This window comes from Trichomycterus rosablanca, chromosome 5 (genome assembly GCF_030014385.1).
Source record: "Trichomycterus rosablanca isolate fTriRos1 chromosome 5, fTriRos1.hap1, whole genome shotgun sequence".
Taxonomy (NCBI): Eukaryota; Metazoa; Chordata; class Actinopteri; order Siluriformes; family Trichomycteridae; genus Trichomycterus; species Trichomycterus rosablanca.
In genome coordinates, this window is record NC_085992.1 from 28,743,474 (window position 1) to 28,765,043 (window position 21,570).

The following is a 21,570-nucleotide window of genomic DNA, read 5'->3' on the forward strand; positions in this document are numbered from 1 at the left end:
CAACAGGCCAATTGTTGTTCACGTGGCCGCTCAGCCTTAGCCGGCAGATTTGATACGATGTATTCGAGATCCCAGCTCTGGTTCCAGCGTGTGTTTTTACCACTGCGCCACCTGAGCGGCCGCCTTTTAAGTGTCTTATGAGTTTTTAGAACATTTCCTTCGGGATTAATTACACCCTTAATTAAACCCCTAATATCCTTCGGGATTAATAAAGTATCTATCTATCTATCTATCTGTCTATCTATCTATCTATCTATCTATCTATCTATCTATCTATCTATCTATCTATCTATCTATCTATCTATCTAAATTTTCAAAATGCATAAGCATAAAAAGGGAATTAAGGTATAATAGAGGCATGGTTTACTGATTCTCATCCCACACATTCAACCACTCAAACACGGTTTCTCATGAAAAAAGGTTTAATGTGATGATTTATATTTATATATGGAGCTTTAGTCACTCATTAATATTTATTAATAAGTGCAGACATACAAGTAAACGTGGTAGCTGTTGGTGAAAATCACAACAATGCTGAATCTTGTCGTTTAGCATTTTCATAGTTGTGCAGTAGCGGTGAATGTAAACGCAGTGAGAGGGGTTTTGTAGAGCAATGCCATCTGCTGTTTCAATGAGCCACACACTTTTAACTCCAGTGCATAGACTAGTGCTGATGATACGTCATCATATATATACACAATGCATGCAAAACGTCCTGCAGATCTTTTAAACTAGGCCTGTTTGTATCAGGATTAAAATCCAGCATGGAGTGTTCTTGAGAACTGGGGGAAGTGTGTAGAAACTGGAGACCCACACTGCAGCAGTTACCTCATGCAGCAGTAGAGGCCAGTAATGCTGTACGATTTATTACACTTATCAGATGAGCCATCACAAAGAGTTCATTGCTTAATTTAGTTGGCTGCAAAAGGAAGCTGCCCACGCAGACATCATTATCCTATCACTCACTCTCTCTTACTCTTGCTTTCTCACTCACCCTATACTTTCTACCTTTCCCTCTCTCATCTACTGCTGTTTGGGCATGGCGAAGTCCCACGCTGTGTCCTGGGCACACTTCCACATGGCACGCACCAGCCGGGTAAAACCCATATCCTTGGGCTTCTCAAGTCCCCGCATCAGCCTCTGCTTCATGATGGATATGAACTCCTTATTGCTCAGCTCACCGTTACCTAGGACAAACACATGCTGTTAGTAAATATTACTTTAGTATTTTTCTAATTGGTTTATTTGTTTCCCTTTTTTGTGTTGTCCTTTTTGACCTGCAGGCTAGCACAGGCCCCCTTGTAAAGCTGTTGGCCATATCTACATCATCAGACTCTCACATCCAGCCTCAGCACTTACTTGCTGCCACCTCTGCCAAACAGCAGGACTTATTATTATGTAAAACAGAAGTTTCTTTATACCCTTCAGCCATATCATAAAACAGCACTTTTTAGCACACGAAATAATTCTTATACACTATATGAACAAAAGAATGTGGACATTTGACCATTACTAGAGCGCCCTTCACAGAATTTTAGTGTCAGTGGGACTTTGATGTTAAATGTGAAGGCCACCCACTTTTCAATTCATTCTAAATGGTGTTGAGGTCAGGGCTGCAACCTAATATTATTACTTTTATTATTATTAACAACAACAAACTCATTAAATCATGTCTTAATGGACCTCATTTTTTGTTCTTTACATTTACATTTCCGGCATTTAGCAGACGCCTTTATCCAAAGCGACTTACAGTATACAGTCTGAGCAACTGAGGGTTAAGGGCCTTGCTCAAGGGCCCAACAGCAGCAACCTGGCAGTGGTGGGGCTTGAACCAGAGTTTACTTGTACCTTCTGGTTACTAGTCCAGTACCTTAACCACTAGGCTACGGCTTGTCCCTGCTTGTTCTTTAGTCAAGAAGGCCAAACTTGTATGGAAAAGGAGGAGGGGCACGGTGGGAAAAACAAAGCAAGAAGGTCCTGGGTTCGATTTTCAGGTGAAGTGGACTGGGTCCTTTCTGTGTGGACTTTAAATGTCCCTGTGTCTGCGTAGGTTTTCCTTTGGGAGCTCCGGTTTCCTCCCACAGTCCAATGGCATGCAAGTGAGGTGAATTGGAGATACAAAATTGTCAATGACTGTTTGACTTTAAAGACTTGAACTGATGAATCTTGTGTAACCTGTCCTGTCATGAATGTAAAAATTGTGTAAAACATGGCATTAAAATCCTAATAAAATAAAAATATGGAGCTATCCTACAGGGCATATGTAATGCAATTTTAGCAGGGAGAAGCTTGCACCAAAATGTATGGGAACCCAGCAACTCCGTCTCCTCTTATGTCCAGCAGCAGAGTCATATGGAGCTTAGCGTACATGAGACAACTCTGTGTGGGAACCCAACAGTGGCAGGAGATAAGAAGCAGCTGCAGATGGGACATGTGTCAGAGGGCGCTCCATGATTAGATCATTTTTGTGCAATCGGCTGCGGATTTACTATTAAGAATTGAAAATGACTAGACTAAGAGATAAAGGGAAAGAATCTAGCAAAAAATGTGGAGATAGTGATCACTCTCACAATAAAACTTATCCCCCCCCCCCCCCCCCCCCCATGATGTCTAATTTGAATAGTTTGTCTAAAATTAACTATCGAAATTAAAATTACCCCTCAAACACAAATGAACCAGTTAATGTTTAAAGAATGTTTAGAGACTTACCATCACAATCAAACAAGGCAAACACCACGTCACACACATGGTCCGACAGTTCCACCTTGGCTACAGTGCGAGCCACTTGCTTCATTGTGGCTAAAGAGATAAAAAGAGAAAAATAATAAAAGTGGGAAAAAGCCTGTTAGCCTATGGCCAAAACAAAAAGGTTCTGGTGAATTGGATTAAAGGGGATTATTGCGTTCTTGACACTTTGGTCTGGATCAATAACAAAGAGTTTCTATCTGGAGACGAAGCTTTATTAAACAAAGATAAAACAAGAGAGAGATGGTGATGGGGTCAGCAGAAAAAACAAACACTAAAAATTTCAGATGACAGACCGGTTAAGGATAAGCATCTGAGCCGGCTGCAACTCAGCACAGAATCACATCGGCACAGAAATAAAGAACAATAATGAAGGTCCTGCCATGCTCTTTAGTCTCCATATAAGACATTGATTTGCTCCACTCTACAAAAAGGACAGCACGAGACGAGAGATACGAGAGGAGGAGGTCGGGTTATGATTTCTGCACTGAGGCGAATCAATTCCGACATTATCAGTTCTGCATGACAATGTGCAGAAAATGGAATTGTCTTTCAGTCAAGAATAGAGTGTAAATCAGAGACAAAAGGAGAAAGAGAGAGGGGGATGCAATAAATGTGAATATGTGAGAGAAGAGTGTGTATTAGAGAAATGTGAGATGTCTGCGTAATAATATAAGCCTCTCATATTGAAAGTGAAGACTGTTTACAGCCTCGAACCTTTACTCAGCCTTTTATAAATCATCCTGCAGGTCTGGTGTTGCTCAGTTATAATACCGAAGCCTCTGAAAGTGGATTACTGACTTTCACAAGTCAGAATGTTCACTGGAGCCACTCCATCTGTATCAACCACGGTCCATGTAAAAAGTATAAGGGTTCTTCAACAAGTTTCCACACTTTTTTCAACTCTATTTATTAAGAATTTTAAAAACAAAAGACATCACTTTTCTACAGTCACCTTCCGATGCATTTTCCCAGCGTTGTACCAACGTTTTAATGCCATCAGCAAAAAAAATCAGCCTTAAATCACCGCTGCTTTCACATAATCACTCACTCACTTTTTTCACCGCTTATCCAATTAGGGTCGCGGGGGCGGGGTGCTGGAGCCTATCCCAGCTTTTCAATGGGCGCAAGGCACACAGTAACACCCTGGACAGGGTGCCAGTCCATCGCAGGGCACACACACACACACCCATAGGGCAATTCAGTGTCTCCAATTAACCTAACTGCATGTTTTTTGGACTGTGTAAACTCTGCACAGAAAGGACCCTGACCGCCCCGCCTGGGGATCGAACCCAGGACCTTCTTGCTGTGAGGCGACAGTGCTACCCACCGAGCCATCGTGCCGCCCTTTCACATAATCATCACATGAAAATCTTCTTCCGCTTAAAGCTTCTTCTAAAAAAGTGGAAATCAGATGGCGCTAAATCCGGACTATGAGATCTCTCAGACACGACCAATTACTGCTCCTCCCGCCCTCACTGTTTACAACCAAAATATAAAAGTCCGAAAACATTTAGAAGATCCCTCGTACATGAATCAGCCGTCTCTTGCCAAGGTTGGAGTAAAAAACCACTGTTACCTTGTGCTGAGAGGAAATTTTTCCAGATGGTTAAATGTTAATGAAGAACCACAAAAAGCAGATCTGCCAATAATTCTACCATAAAGCTTCTAACAAATGATACACTGCACACAGTCAAGATAGCCTTACATTGCCCTTAGCTTAGTGCTTGCCATGCAAAAGAAAGTCCCAGCTCCAAGATTGGTACGGTAAGCACAACAGTAATCAGTGTTACAATTTCTGAGAACCGCTCTTAGATTGATTTTAAAAAAGACACTAAAAGCTTTTCTGCATTCGAATGGTCACCCAAGCCAGACAAATACATCCCAGAACTGTGTAAAATAGAAAAAAATGTAGGCTGCACCAATGACCCAAAACATTAGGACCACCCTAATGTTGTCAAAAGAACTATACCAGCAGGTCCTTCAAATTCTATACGCTGCATGGTGGATCATCCTACAGTGCATCCTGGTGCAATCTGCCGCTGGTAAACGATGCCCCCGCGATTCATGGGCACAAAGGATTCATCTGACCAGTTGACCTTCTTTCATCAATGTCCGGTTCAGTGCCTGTGTGTCCATTGTAAGTACTTTCAACACTGCCTGTTACTACCCAGCCCCATACACAGAAGGGTTTGATACACTGTGTGTTGTAACACATTTATCTCATCATATTTACTGCGATTTGAACCGCAAAAGGTTTTCTGAAGCCATAGCCTTCATGTTCTCTGGCATCAATGAGTCTTGGCTGTCCAATAATCTGTCAGCGGTTTGTGGCTCGTTCCTGCTCACATCACCGTCTGTGGGTACTCACCACTGCTGCCTCTGAGAACCCTTTTCCATTTCTGAAATAATTCAACTTAGTTGTCTGACCATAACAATTTGGCCCTTATCAAATTCACTCAGGTTTTTATGTCTAATCATACCTGCTGCATTCAATGGGTGTACCATGAGGAACTACCATCAGCCCAACATTTAATATATTATTAAATATGACATGCACAATTGTTACGAATGTTCTAAATATGATGCCTTGATATTGAGATGCTGTGGTCTTTAAATCCAAACTAACTTAAAAAAAACGAAAGCGTGGCTTACATCCATTATTAGTTTAACTCAAAATTTTCTCCCAAGTCTAACAAGTTAATACTTCAGGGACTGTGAAGAACAAGGTAAATGCTCTGTAAGTGCTTCAGAGCACAAGGAAGAGAAAGTGCCACTCTTAATATGCACAGCAGCAGCCACTGCTCACCAGGATCAATAAAGAACCAGTGGATAAAAAGCACAGTCAGCTGCTCTGCGCTTCTGGTAGACTGGTATTGTCATATCGAGACTGGAGTTCCCTAAACCAAGATCTGAATTTCTAATGACGTTGGGGGCGATGCAACAAAGCAGCAAAATGTTTTCCATTTTCAATGCATGACTACAGGAGGTAGCGTGATGACTGATGACATAAAGCAGGTGGAGCTTGCAATGTGAACAAGCGGAGTTTAGATTTATGCAAATGAGGAGCAAAGTGATGTGTCAACTACCAGTGGGACTTAGGCATGGTGGTACTAAACTAACTTTTTAATTATGTATTACATTATTGCTGGTTTCAATCAGCTATTTGCATATAGAGAGGAAAATCTCCAGCTTTGCCATTAGCTGGTCGAGCGTCTACATACAGACATAGTTGGCTATGTCCTAGACAATGCCCCACAGTGAATTGTTTTTGAGGGTTCTTTCTCAAGTGGCAACCTGACAGAGGGGTATTTGCAGTCAATTTGAAAGATCACTCACCTTGCACATGAGCTGTGTGCTGTAAGGTAGTTAGTTAGCTAAAAGACCAGCTGATGTTAATAAAGAGAGACTAAACCTTAAGTGTCCACTAATACTGGGTAGCTGTGATCATTATGATGATGCATGATAAAGTTTTTACTCTCACACTTCAGTAATACTGAAGAGAAAGCAATAAAAGAATGTGTGGACTGTCTCTGCTTTATGCTGGTGTCCACGTTGACTGATGGTTCAGGTTTGCATGCATTTACTGTGTCTGTAAGTTAAATTCAGGTATTCTGGTTTCCTCTCAATTCCCAAAACATGCAAATGGTGGACTGGCTACACTACATTGCTCCTATTTTGGACAAAATAGCATGACTCCCACCACACATCCTGTTCATTCCAAGTGTGTTCAGTGGGACTGAGGTCAGACCACTAAATTTCCTCCATACTAGTCTGTCAAACAATGTCATGCTGAAACACAATAGAGCTTCATGCCAGCTGTTACTACAAAGTTGAAAAAATTACATTTATCTAACAGTCTGCATAAACCTGTTAGAAATGGCTGCGGCTGGGCCGCTCAGGTGGCGCAGCGGTAAAAACACACGCTGGAACCAGAACTGGGATCTCGAATACATCGTATCGAATCTTAGCTCTGCCTGCTGGCTAGGCTGAGCAGCCACATAAACAACGATTGGCCTGTTGTTCAGATATTGGTGGGACTAAGCCGGATAGGGTCTCCCTCTCATAACTAATGCAATTACGACCTCTGCTGGCTGATTGATGGTGCCTGCACAGAGATGAGAAAAGAGTGCTGTCAGGGTGTGTCTCTCCGTACACACTGCTGAGCTGCACTGCACTCGTCAAAGTGTAGGTGATAAGATGCATGGTGGCGAGGAAGCATGACGCAATTGGGAAATTGGACGCGCTAACTGGGAGAAAAAGGGGAGAAAATGCATAAATAAATTTAAAAAAAAAAAGGCTGCAGCTTTTTGACTTTCTAACCTCAATCATTTGCAGGGATGTCTTCATACTTTTGGCCACTAGTGCAGCTTCCTGAAAGAAAAATGCCGTGGACATGCACACAGCAGCACATAATGACATGCTCTGAGTGTCCCAGACCTCATTCCACCATATTAAACAGGTTGCCAGTACAGAGTACAGGATGCAGTACCGAGTTCTGTGGATATGAGCAGGTGATAATTATATCAGGAATAGTAAAACTGAACCTCACTGGACAATCAGAGACAAACATGAATTTGGCTATTCTGTAATTTAAAGAAATTAATCAGAATATAACAACAGACATGAGCCAGCTCAGTTAATATGTCAGGTTGTTTTACATGTTTAATGTATTCACCTTTTTTTTTAACAACGACAGCATCAGTGAACAGCTGCAAAGTAAGAAAGAGTAAGATGATGACGGAAGCAAAAAACGTACAATGAGTTGTGAGCTGGCTAAGTGATTAGTAGGCTGGCTGCCAGAATGGTGGAGAAAGTGCAGACATGTGAGCAATACAGAAGCTACACTGATGCGGGGGGTTCCGAAAGTAAATCTTTTTGCATGACAATTTGCATGTAAGAGCGTTCGGGTGGAGCAGCACTCTAATGCACTGCGATCTCAAGCTCAAAACCCAGGCGGTGTTATCGAGCTGGATGGGTACCTGAGAGGTGAAATGGGTTTTATTGCAGCTGTGAAATGCAGACCTTTGCTGTCCGGTCAAGAAGTGGCATAACTAGGAGCTCATGGGTCCCAGTGCAAAAAAAAAAAAAGGGCCCCCTCAACAAATTTCATATATATTTCATATATATATTCGCTTCTAAGTACCGCTTTTTTTGCTTCAATTTACTGAGCATTTTGCCCGTTACCACTTAGCTGACCACAGACATATCAATTCGGTTTTCAGTAGTCACACGTCAAGTTCAGCCTGATGTGCCATTGGTCTAGTAACGTTAAGCAGGTCACACAGATTCCCAAAATCCCTTGCTGTGCACTCACTAATATATTTTGATTACATGTATTCTGATATTTCATTGTCTTTTAGTTATTTTAATATTTTACTTAACAAAAATATTGTAATATAATAATAGACCTGGCGAGTGCAGCCAATGGGGGAGGCAATGCGGTGAGGGGTTTGCACCTTCCCCCCCTGCCCCCCCAGTAGTTACGCCCCTGTGGTCATGGCACCTGGACAAGTGGTGGGGTATTGCCCGAGTGGTTCTATTAATATAGTGTGTAAGACTCCGGCACTGGCAGATAATAAGATGTGGGCGTAGATGGCTTGTGTCTGAGGATAGTCTAAACCAGGGTTTTTCAAACCAAATAAAATAATAATAATTAAATAAACAAATTGTAACAGGCACATAAAAAAATTAACTTGTACACAAACGCGGAGTACTTTACGTTACACCTTGTAAACCAGGGGTCATCAAACTACGGCCCGATGCTTTAATTTGACCGGCCCCTTTAACCACAGCAGCAATACATGTTGTCTGGCCACTGATCATCTTCGAACTCACAGTATTATAACGGGGAAAAAAATAACAGAGGAAACAAAAATTGGCCACCCGGAGTCTCAGTAGATTATACGGCAGCGATCCAACAGGTGGCGCTCCAAGCATGAGGGGAGTGATTGGCGCATCAATAGAGAGATGAGTGACCGCAGCCACTGCACTGTGTTGCAAAGCAGTTAAGTGGGATTTCGTTATGAAAATCCTCGTGTCCTGTGTTAATTTCATTAAAGCTAATGCTCTTAACTACAGGCAGTTTCAGGAATTCTTGTCTGAGCTGAAGATGTGCTTTACTGAGATCCGCTGGCTGAGTCGGGGCGAGTTTTGAAATGTTTTAACGTCCTGCTCCCGGAGATCAACGCATGTATGCGGTCCAAAATCAAAACTCAAGCACATTGTTTAATTTTTATGCTTCTCTTTCCATTGCTCCCCGATCTCAATAAAACATGCACTCAAAGTAACTACCGTTTTCGGGAGCATCTACTTCTGTGTGCAGACTTTTTCAAAGTTGAAACACCTTAAATCTCCAACCAGATCCAGACTCACTGATCAACATTTATTAGCTATTATGACTGGCAGTAACAAATATGGAACCTGACGCTTACTGTCGTCAGGCAAAAGCAGGCTCACAGTTCACACTGATTTTTTAAGGAAACACTGTATGAGGTAGGATAATGGAAATTATTAAAATAAATAAAATTTCTGCATTATTATCTGCATTATGAACACAGACAATACATCCAGTATACATAGTAAATAGCTTTTTTGGGTGTGTTTACTATTTCACCCGCAGTCCGGCCCCCCGAAACACTGAAGAACAGTAATCTGGCCCTTTGGTTAAAAAGTTTGAGGACCCCTGTTGTAAACCATAGTAGGACCAGATTGCCACCATTTTCATTAATTAAGTATATTTCGTTTTGTGTTTTCTTTTGATGAATTTGATGTCTTGATAAATATGATGTGTTTTGATGTGTTGCCTGGGTCACGGTAAAAATTATGGGCAAAATGTAGGTCGCTTGAAAAAAAAGTATGAAAAACTCTGGTCTAAGCTCTCATCAGCTAGCGCAGGGGTGGTATGAGCAGAAATAAAATTGCAACAGGGGAGCTGGCAAAGACTAGACAGAGGGCGTGTATTTACCTTTGTCTATGGAGGCACCTGCCATGTGGTAGAAACTTAACGCGGTGTCAACATCATTCACATTCTTCAGAAATGTAAAGAAGTTCTCCACCTCCTCGAACGTGATTCCCTGTACAAAACAAGGCAGAAGACAGAAGACAGGAGTAGTCATTATTGCTTGTAAACTGTGATGTCAATGACGCTTAGTGTAACACAATGGACGCATAGATAATGTTCATTCATTCATGAGATAAGGGCAAGCTTAGTGAAGAGCTCAAAATCATAGCAACAAGTATTAAAGAAGAAAACCATTTGGTTGTTCCAAACCATTTTATCAAGAAGATTGGCTGCTTCACAGCTGAGCCTTACAGAGAAAATAAAAAACTAAAGGGACACTTCTAAAAAAACACATTTAGTCAGAGGATCTGCTGCTTGTGGCTGTTTGCTGGCTTATTCCAACAGTGTTGTTTAACTTTTAAAGGAAGGAATGTCTGAAGTCTGCTTTATAGGCTTAACGAAAGTCAGACAGATGCTTTCGATGGCCGTAGGTAAAGCAGATTGTAAAAGTCCTTCTGCAAAATAGAAGCCACAGCACTTATTTTTACGTTTACAGTCATGGCTTACAGCAAACACCTTTTAATCCAATTGACCAAATACAATCCGAGTAATTGAGGGTTAACGACCTGCTTGAGGGCTCAACCGATACAAGTAGGCCTTGGCAGGGCTTGATTGAATGTAGATTGAATGCCTTTATTTGTCATGTATACATATACAGGTGTACAGTACAATGAAGTTCTTTCTTTGCATATCCCAGCTCGTTTGGAAGCTGGGGTCAGAGCGCAGGGTCAGCCATTGTACAGCACCCCTGGAGCAGAGGGGGTTAAGGGTCTTGCTCAAGGGCCCAACAGTGGCTGTACTCTCAACCTTTCAGTTGATAGCCCAAAGCTCTACCCACTAGGCTACCACTGTCCCAACTGATTCAACAAAATGTCTAAGTACTAGTCTAGTTTTCACTATATTCACATCAAGTTTGGTATAGGCTGGACCCTCCTGGCCAAATGTTTATTTGTTTGTTTATTAGGATTTTAACGTCATGTTTGACACTTTTTGGTTACATTCATGACAGGAAACGGTAGCTACTCATCACATTAGATTCATCAGTTCACAAGGTTATATCAAACACATCGTCTTGGACAACTTAGTGTCTCCAATTCACATCACTTGTATATCTTTGGACTGTGGGAGGAAACCAGAGACATGGGGAGAACATGCAAACTCCACACAGAAAGGTCCCGGACTGCCCCACATGGGGATCGAACCCAGGACCTTCTTGCTGGGAGGCAACAGTGCTACCTACTTAGCCACCGTGCCGCCTCCAATGACGGTTTGTTGAATTTTACAGTGGAAAAAAATGTGCTGCAGACTATTTTTAAACCTAACATTTCTATGAACAAAATATACATAAATTGTGGCATGTGTAGAGGTTTGAAAACTCTGCTTTATCAGTACTTAGTACAGCTTGCAAAAAGTAGAAGTCTTGTGTATCTAATTTTTTTTGCAGGCAGAATGCTATTAGTTACATCTACAACATCTAGCGGAGCGCTTTAATTCAAAGCAATGTACTACTGAGGTCGAATACAATGCAAGCAACTAATGTTTGAGGGCTTTCCTCAAGCTGTAAGATATTCATGGGCCGTCTTGTATGCACAGCATGATTAGCTCCAAGATTTTTAATAATGTTTAGTCAGGGGACTGACAAGGGTAATTCCAAAAGCTTAAGCTTGCTTTTTAATTTATAGCTGCAGACGCCTTTGAGCTTCAATTTCCTGACTGACTGACTGTCAATAGTGAAATCCATTATTTTATCTACCCATGTAATGTTTCCTGTGTCACTGGCTTAGCACAAACTCTAAATACAAGAGATCTTTTTATCAGATGCTGCTCCTTTCCCCTCAAACAGGCACTATTTGGGCAAAAGTATTTCAGCAACACCCATTGCTCACAGGTGCACAAAATCACATATATCCTTCCAACTATGTAGGCACAGTTTGAGAAAGGCTCTTTTATGCAGCAGTGTGCTACTGTGCACAAAATGAGGTTCATAAAGACAAGGTTCAATGAGTTTGCTGAGGAGAAAAACATGTACAGTGTTAAACTGTAGTACATCTTAGTCTGTTTTCTATTATAATAATCTCCAGGCTAATATTTTTGAAGTCACTGATAGATTAAAAATAGATGACAGATAAAAATCAAATGTTCAAATACAGTGGGGGAAATAAGTATTTGATCCCCTGCTGATTTTGTAAGTTTACCCCCTTACAAAGACTTGAACAGTCTATAATTTTTATGGAAGGTTTATTTTAACAGAGAGAGACAGAATATCAACAAAAAATCCAGGAAAAAAAAACATTAAATAAAAGTTATAAATTAATTTGTATTTAATTAAGGGAAATAAGTATTTGATCCCCTACCAACCAGCAATAATTCTGACCCCCACAGACCGGTTATGTGCCCATGAGCCACACAAATTAGTCCTGTCCCTGTATAAAAGACTCCTGTCACAGAATCAGTTTCTTCCGTTCAAATCTCTCGACCACCATGGGCAAGACCAAAGAGCTATCAAAGGACGTCGGGGACAAGATTGTAGACCTGCACAAGGCTGGAATGGGCTACAAGACCATCATGATGGTGAGAAAGAGACCACTGTTGGTGCGATAATTCGAAAATGAAAGAAATACAAGATCACAGTCAATCACCCTCACTCTGGAGCTCCATGCAAGATCTCACCTGGTGGGGTAAGAATGATTCTGAGAAAGGTGAGGTCAGTCCAGAATTACACGGGAGGAGCTTGTCAATGATCTCAAGGGAGCTGGGAGCACAGTCACCAAGAAAACCATTAGTAACACACTTCGCCATAATGGATTGAGATTCTACAGTGCCCACAAAGTCCCTTTGCTCAAGAAGGCTCATGTACAGGCCCGTCTGAAGTTTGCCAATGAACACCTGAATGATTCAGAGAAAGCTTGGGAGAATGTGATATGGTCAGATGAGACCAAAATTGAGCTCTTTGGCATCAACTCCACTCGCCGTGTTTGGAGGCAGAGAAATGCCCGGTGGGGATGGTGTTCTTGGGGTCATATTCAGCATTTCTCTGCTCCCAGCTCCCTTGAGATCATTGACAAGCTCCTCCCGTGTAATTCTGGACTGACCTCACCTTTCTCAGAATCATTCTTACCCCACCAGGTGAGATCTTGCATGGAGCTCCAGAGTGAGGGTGATTGACTGTGATCTTGTATTTCTTTCATTTTCGAATTATCGCACCAACAGTGGTCTCTTTCTCAGCAAGCTTCTTGCTGATGGTCTTGTAGCCCATTCCAGCCTTGTGCAGGTCTACAATCTTGTCCCTGATGTCCTTTGATAGCTCTTTGGTCTTGCCCATGGTGGTCGAGAGATTTGAACAGAAGAAACTGATTCTGTGACAGGAGTTTTTTATACAGGGACAGGACTAATTTGTGTGGCTCATGGGCACATAACCGGTCTGTGGGGGTCAGAATTCTTGCTGGTTGGTAGGGGATCAAATACTTATTTCCCTTAATTAAATACAAATTAATTTATAACTTTTATTTAATGTTTTTTTTCCTGGATTTTTTGTTGATATTCTGTCTCTCTCTGTTAAAATAAACCTTCCATAAAAATTATAGACTGTTCAAGTCTTTGTAAGGGGGTAAACTTACAAAATCAGCAGGGGATCAAATACTTATTTCCCCCACTGTAAATCCCTGTCTCAAGCTTTACAATGTTTGCTTTGGCTGGCTCTCTGAAGCACTTTAGGATTAGGCATAAACCAGCAAGAACAGTGTTTCATTTCTGTACCTCTGGCTGCAGCTGTGTACATGTTGGGCCCTAGGAGAGGAGGATAAATAAGCGAGAGAGCGCTAATTAAATGATTACAGTCATTAAGAGAAAAGGGACAGACCGCAACATGAACTGCACTCAAAGCTGTAGTTTACAAATGGAGTTGGGCACTTACCCAACTCCTCTATGCCCGATTTGGATATGCGGAAAAAGCATTTATTTGTACTGTACACGTGTACTGTTTTATCTGCCCCAATTATTATTATATCAGGAGGTCAGGTGTCTTCACAGACATGATCGGTGGGGAAGGGGGAGGTAAAGCCTAGCCAGTATATGGTGTACTCATCAGTGCTCTCTCATGGCACTTTTCCACCAAAAGAACTCGGTTTTTTAACTGGTTCTGTTCGGCTTCTTCGAACCTTGGAAACTGGCCCATGTTTCCACCAGTTTTTGGGAGCCAAGCATGTGTCATCAATGGTGTTGCGCAACGAAAGTAAAGAGTAGTAGCAAGAAGACGGAGCGCAAAGATCACCTGCGAGCATTTGTGCTGTTGTTACAGATGTTCGTTTTTATGCAAAAAGCATCAATCAACTATTGGTCATAAGAAGACGTAGAAGGCGACACCGTTTCTCATGTTTGTTGCCATTGTTGCTTTATTTAGTGCATTCATGAGAAGTGTTTTGTGCTTTGCCTGAACTGTGCAGTAAAACATCACTAAAGTGTTCCACGACACAAGCATCCATTTGTGTGAAATAACCATCAAATCCACTCTAAAATCATCCACATATATCTATGTTTAGCTGTATTTACTTTACTTTGTGCTGGTTTTACTTTTAAACTTGTGTTGTGCAGCTCGGGGTGATGAGAATCAGCTTCTCAGGGGGAGTCGATAAAGCTTAACGTAGAAAAGCGTAATGCAAGTTCGCAGTCTGGAACCTCTTTTTATTGGTGGTAACACGCTAAATTAGTTCAAAATCAGGTTCACGAACCAGAACCAAACCCGTTCTGAGTCGGTGGAAAAGGGGTATTGTGCTGATTCGAAGCATGGATAAAAGAGGAAGGGTTGCGTCAGGAACAGCATACTGCATAATAACTGTAACAAATTAGATACACAGACCAGAATGATCCACCAACCCTGAAATATGGGATCAGCAGAAAACATTATATATTATTACACAAAGGCAACTCGAGTAAAGCACAATGTTATCCAAAACAATTAACACCCTTGTAGAAAAGAAATTGGTTTCTTAACCAATAATAACTGGTTGCTTCGCCTGGAGCGTCAATTACTGTGACTGAGTTTCTACAGTTCTGTCATTCAATTAATCTTTCACATCACCGTGGAGAAATGTTAAGTAATATTGCAGAAACAGTGTTTTACAAAGTGGGTTTTATGTGTACTCAAGTTCCTTTATGTATTCATTTTTGTTTTGTTAAAAATTATTTAGTCTGACAATTATAGATTTATACAGATAAGCCAAAAACGGTAGGACCACCCTCCTAGAAATGCTGTCAACACAGCTTTGATCCACTAAGACAAGGACTCCACATGACATCTGAAGGAGTCCTGTGGGAACCTGATATCAGGACTTTACCAGGATCATGCACTGTGGATCGTCCTGCAGTGCAGTGCAATCTGGTGCCATTTCTTGCCCGGTTTAACAATGCACACAGAAAACAGAATGTTAAAACCGTCAACCGTCGCAGCTCAGGTGGCGCAGCGGTAAAAACACACGCTGGAACCAGAGCTGGGATCTCGAATACATCGTATCGAATCTCAGCTCTGCCTACCGGCTAAGGCTGAGCGGCCACATGAACAACGATTGGCCTGTTGTTCAGATGGGTGGGACTAAGCCGAATGGGGTCTCTCTCCCATGACTGGTGCAATTACGACCTCTGCTGGCTGATTGATGGCGCCTGCAGAGATGAGAAAAGAGTGCTGTCAGGGTGTGTCTCTCCGTACACAACGCTGAGCTGCACTGCATTTGTCGATATGTAGGTGATAAGAAGCATACGGCTGCTGCCCACGTGTCGGAGGGGGCGTGGGTTAGCTTCATTCTCCTCAATCAGAGCGGGGATCGGCATTGGTGGAGAGGAAGCATGACGCAATTGGGCAATTGGACGCGCTAAAAAAGGAGAGAAAAGGGGAGAAAATGCATAAAGGGAAAAAAATATATATAATATATATATATATAAATATATATATATATATATATATATATATATATATATAAAAAACAATAATTCTTTCAATGTACAGTTCTGATGCCCGCATGTCCATTTTCAGGGCTTTTAACAATTAACGGGGATAGCATGGGCACTTTAACTGGCCTGCAATTATGCAGCCTGATACACTTATCACTATTATTATTTTTGTTGGTCAGTACGAGACGCCATAGCCTTCATGTCCTGTGGCATCAGTAAGTTAGTGGTTTGAGGCCTGTCCCTCCTGAGATCACTGTCTGTGGGTACTCACAATTTATGCCTGTGAGCAACCCTTGCCGTTTGGGAGATAATTCAACCCATTCGCCAGGCTCTAATCAAAGTTAATCAAGGTTTTTACGCCTAATCATATGTGCTGCATTCAAAATGTATACTATGAGGAACTACCATCAGTACCACATTCAATACATCCCTGAACATGACATGCACTGTAATGAAAAAGGCAATTGTCTTGCACATTTAAGGGGGTGGTTCTAATGTTTTGGCTCACCTCTGTATATTGAAACCCTGTGAACATGTATGATACAGTCACATCGCAGACAGCTATATTGCCCACTCCTGTTTTCTTTTCTCTTTAAGGATACATTTCCTTTTTGAATTCTGTTGCTTCTCTCCCAATTTAGGTATTTACAATTCCTTATTGCAATTCCTATTCCTGAAACACCCCCACACTTGTCAAGAATGGCTGCAGACTAGCATATACCCTCTGCAGCATGTGATGTCACTGGCCCTATTTTACATCAGTCAGCAGTAAATTCATGCAGAGAGCTATACTGTGTACAGTCATAATATACCAGATGTGCACCTCCACTGCTCATGTCAGACTCCCAACCAGACATCCGACCCTCCCCTACTCAAGCATGTCTCACTGTGTCTGTTGAGCTCCTAGCCTGGTCAGTAGCACCACTGAAAATTGAACTCAGAAGCTCAAATTTTCTATGGTGGTGCACTAGCATACTGAACTGCTGCGCTGTCCCCAATTTTCACTTTTAAGGTTGAGTATTTGCTCGAGTACAAGCCAAGTATTACATCAGAATTCTTGACTAAGAATCTAATTTTGCACACAGACATGCAAGGACATAAACATGGTTAATGAGCTGCAGAGATGAACTGAAAAATAAAATAATTCAATCAAAATAGAAAGAGATGAAGAGAAAGCAATGTCAGCATTATCTTCTCATGGTATGCTTAGAGCATCACACTCAGACTCCATTATAACACACACACACACACACTTTATGGCCTGGCGTTAAGCCTTTTATCTTACCTGAGCATCTTTAAACATCTTCTTCAGGCCTTTCTGCATCTGCTTGAGTTTGCGTGACTGAACTCCACTGTATGCCAGCAGCATACCCCCGAACTGCCTCTCCGTAATTCTTCCATCCACAGGGTCATTCCTTTCAAACTGCACACACACGCACACACGCACACACACACACACACATTTTTGAACAGGTTCTGTTTCTGAGTTGCAACGTTCATGTGATCATTGTAGAAATAGAAAATCGGAGCACTGGAAGATGGCCAACTAGTCCGACAAATCCTATTTTCTCCAAGATCATGTGGACAGTCAGGCACATAAGCATCATTTAGTCTGAGACAAGATGGCACCAGATTGCTGTATATTGAAGTTGATCAACCTCACAACAGACAGGGCATTACCTATTGGTAATGTTACTAGATACCACAGGACTCAAATGTGCTAGTGCAGTAAAATACTCTATAAATCATATATTTATACCTATATGTATATACTGGTTATAATCTATATTTTTAATATCTATATTATTATTGTTATTATCTGTATTTTACTACTATTATACCCATGCATACCAATATCTAAAATTATTTTTTGTGTTTAATATTGATCCCTATATACATACACCGATCAACCATAACATTAAAACCACCTCATTGTTTCTACACTCACTGTCCATTTTATCAGCTCCACTTACCATATAGAAGCACTTTGTAGTTCTACAATTACTGTAGTCCATCTGTTTCTCTGCATGCTTTATTAGCCCCCTTTCATGCTGTTCTTCAATGGTCAGGACTCTCCCAGGACTCACTACAGAGTAGGTATTATTTGGGTGGTGGATCATTCTCAGCACTGCAGTGACACTGACATGGTGGTGGTGTGTTAGTGTGTGTTGTGCTGGTATGAGTGGATAAGACACAGCAGATCTAATGGAGTTTTTAAACACCTCAGTGTCACTGCTGGACTGAGAATAGTCCACCAACCAAAATATATCCATCCAACGGCGCCTTGTGGGCAGCGTCCTGTGGCCACTGATGAGGGTCTAGAAGATGACCAAATCAAACAGCAGCAATAGATGAGCAATTGTCTCTGACTTTACATCTACAAGGTGGACCAACTAGGTAGGAGTGTCTAATAGAGTGGACAGTGAGTGGACACAGTATTTAAAAACTCCAGCAGCGCTGCTGTGTCTGATCCACTCATACCAGCACAACACACACTAACACACCACCACCATGTCAGTGTCACTGCAGTGCTGAGAATGATCCCCCACCTAAATAATACCTGCTCTGTGGTGGTCCTGACCATTGAAGAACAGGGTAAAAGCAGTCTAAAAAAGCATGTAGAGAAACAGATGGACAACAGTCAGTAATTGTAGAACTACGAAGTGCTTCTATATGGTAAGTGGAGCTGATAAAATGGACAATAAGTGTAGAAACAAGGGGGTGGTTTTAATGTTATGGCTGATCAGTGTATATACAGTATGTATATATAACAATGTATATTATTGTGTATGTATAATATTCAATTATTCCTATTGTATATATTTATAACTATACCAGATTTATTGTATATTGTATATATTATATCTATAACAATATCACCAAAAATAACCATTATTTCTAAATTCTTTAGACTTTTTTGCATACTGTATTATAGTATATATGCATGTCGTACATTCGCTACACACCCTACTTACTTTATCTGTATTTGTACAAGTTCTTCTTTTGCTTGTTCAACTACTGAAAGGTCAATAATTTCCCTCAAGATAAATAAAGTGTCTATATATCTATCTATTTATCTATCGTACTATCAGAGCTGTTTAGACAGCATAGTAAGGAAGTCCAGGTAATTATTGTATGCTCTCACATAAGTCTCATGTTAGCACACTCACTAGTCAAGTCTGACTTAAGTTATAGCACTCATGCCCTGCATCACTGCAGTGAGAAAAATGATCTGCTCTAATCTTCAGCAAACCAGAGCAGTATTACCTGGTCATTTACTGACTGAGCTAAGACTCAATCCACTAAAGCAAGAACATCCATTAAATGTATGCTGGCGCCAGAGCAAGGGCATTGACAATAAAAAAAGGAGATAAAGGAGAGTGAATGAGTGAGAATGTCTGCATAAGGAGAGACTGGACAGCAGGGTGAAGTAACAGAGGCTTGCTGCCTCAGCACTTATGGTAAAGAAAGTGGTATGTGGGGGTGTGAGAGGGAGAGCGAGAAAAGAGAGAGAGAGGGGGGGGGGGGGGGGGGGACTTACTGATTTTGTGCAGATTGCCATTACAAACATACGGTTTATAGTCTTTATCTTTTTCCAGTGTTGGGACAATTTAAGGTATATGACCCCAAAAGGGTGGAAAGCATGTTTCCAGCACAGTGATCAGGGCAGGATTTACAACCCAAATCAGAAATAAGTAAGGACAGTATGAAAAATGCAATTAAAATGTATTAATTAATTTATTAGGAATTTTACACTTTGGTTACATTCATGACAGAAACGGTAGTTACTTGTTACACAAGATTCAACAGTTCGCAAGTTTTTAATGTCAAACACAGTCATGGACCATTTAGTATCTCCAATTCACCTCACTTGTATGTTTTTGGACTGTGGGAGGAAACTGGAGCTCCCGGAGGAAACCCATGCAGACACGGGGAGAACATGCAAACTCCACACAGAAAGGACCTGGACTGCTCCACATAGGAATTAAACCCAGGACATTCTTGCTGTAAGGTGACAGTGCTACCCAACAAGCCAACGTGCCACCTGGGTGCAATTGAAAAAGAAAGCAGTGTTTCTTAAATTTGAGTAACACCTAAAACACTTCATCACTTGGTATCCTCAGGGCCTAAAGGTCTTTTAAGTGTTGTGAAAAGGAATGGCAACATTACAAAGTGGTAAATGCTTTACTGTCCCAACTGTTTTTGTTATGTGTTGCAGGCCTGACAGGCAGGAATGGATGTTTATTAACAAATTAAATAAAGTTGACCAGACAAAACATTTAAATATATTGGGTTCATACTGTCTGCAATCAAATAAAAGTCAACGTAGGACACACTGAATTTTTTTTATTTGCATTTTACCAACTTTTTCTCAATTGGAGTTTTAGTTCCTGGGCTGTTTTACAGGAACCTTCTTATATCCTTTGTCAAAGTCTCCACTTTTTTGTACAAGTGAATCTATCTGAGTGGTACTTGTAGTTTTGCTGATCAGGCAGTCGCAAGCTTACACAAGGATTAACCTCCCCAGCATTTAGGTCTACTTCATTTCTCTCAGTCTCACTCTTTCTCATTTGTAGGCAGCACGGTGGCTAAGTGGGTAGCACTGTCGCCTCACAGCAAGAAGGTCCTGGGTTCGATCCCAGGTGGGGCGGTCCAGGTCCTTTCTGTGTGGAGTTTGCATGTTTTCCCTGTGTCTGCGTGGGTTTCCTGCGGGTGCTCCGGTTTCCTTCCGCAGTCCAAAGACATGCAAGAGGTGAATTGGAGATACTAAATTGTCCATGACTGTGTTCGATATAACTTTGTGAACTGATAAATCTTGTGTAATGAGTAACTACCGTTTCTGTCATGAATGTAACAAAAGAGTGTAAAACATGACGTTAAAATCCTAATAAACAAACAAACAAATTTGTAACCGTACCTCCAGCTTAAGCACGTCATGCTGCAGTTTCCTCTGGAACTCCAGGAAGCTGCCGATGGTAAGTTTGCCCTTCAGATCAGCCCCAAAGAAGTAGGTGGTAAGAGCTGAGCTGCAGCCCGTTGTTCTCAGTGTGTTCCCGGTGGTAGAGCGATCCCTGTGCCTCATGCCCATGCTGGTCTGAGAACGGATTATGCTCTGCACCTAAGACACACACATCCAGAGAAATTCAGGTTCTGCGCTTAGTAAGAGCAAACCTCTAAAAATGTGCCCGTCAACAACAAAACAATAACAACCTGTGACTACCCTGTTGCTGTTGAAAAACTGTTTTAAAATAAACTGACATAAAACATTCCACAGAGTGCCAAAAAATGCCAAAAAGGACTACTCTGACGTTAACAGGCTCTACTTCAAAATTCACTGAATCTTTTATACTCCAGTGAATACTGGCTTACATTTACTGGGTGGCTTTTTATGAGCTAGCCTGCCAAATGGACACCATTATACAATTAAAGCTTGGAACAGGTCCTCATACAGTGGCGGCTGCTGGTCTTTCAAAGAGGGGAAGCTCATTGTCGGCTTACATCATAAAATTTGTCAATTTATTTATACATAAATTCTGCCCTCCGTTCCTTTTCAAGAAAATGGCCTTGTTTGTCTTTCGACTTCACTCGCAAAATCCGCGATGGGACTGAAGCTCCCAGTGAATAAGTGATGGTGTAGATCTCAAAATAGCTGTCAATCAAAACGGGATTCAGCCTTTCGACTGATCCTCCAATCATCTTGCAGAAGCTCAGCGTCCAGACCCGCCCACAGCTCCATTCACCCCCAGAGACGCTCAGCGTCCGTGGGCGGGACAAAATCGTGGCATTTATCCAATGACCGGCGAGTTTCGAAGCAATGA

General features: G+C 41.5%; 1 protein-coding gene across 1 annotated transcript in view; it reads right to left on the minus strand.

The window, feature by feature from the left end:
- Positions 1-404: 404 nt before the first annotated feature.
- micu1 (mitochondrial calcium uptake 1) overlaps positions 405-21,570 on the minus strand; it is a 109,897-nt gene continuing 88,731 nt past the window's right edge. Inside the window, exons 8-12 of the mRNA XM_062995030.1 lie at positions 20,670-20,870; positions 17,037-17,174; positions 9,713-9,821; positions 2,710-2,799; positions 405-1,187 (exon numbers count right to left, since the gene is read on the minus strand). Of these exons, the coding sequence (XP_062851100.1) occupies positions 1,024-1,187; positions 2,710-2,799; positions 9,713-9,821; positions 17,037-17,174; positions 20,670-20,870 (702 nt within the window). The 3' untranslated portion in view covers positions 405-1,023. The remainder of the gene's footprint in view (positions 1,188-2,709; positions 2,800-9,712; positions 9,822-17,036; positions 17,175-20,669; positions 20,871-21,570) is intronic.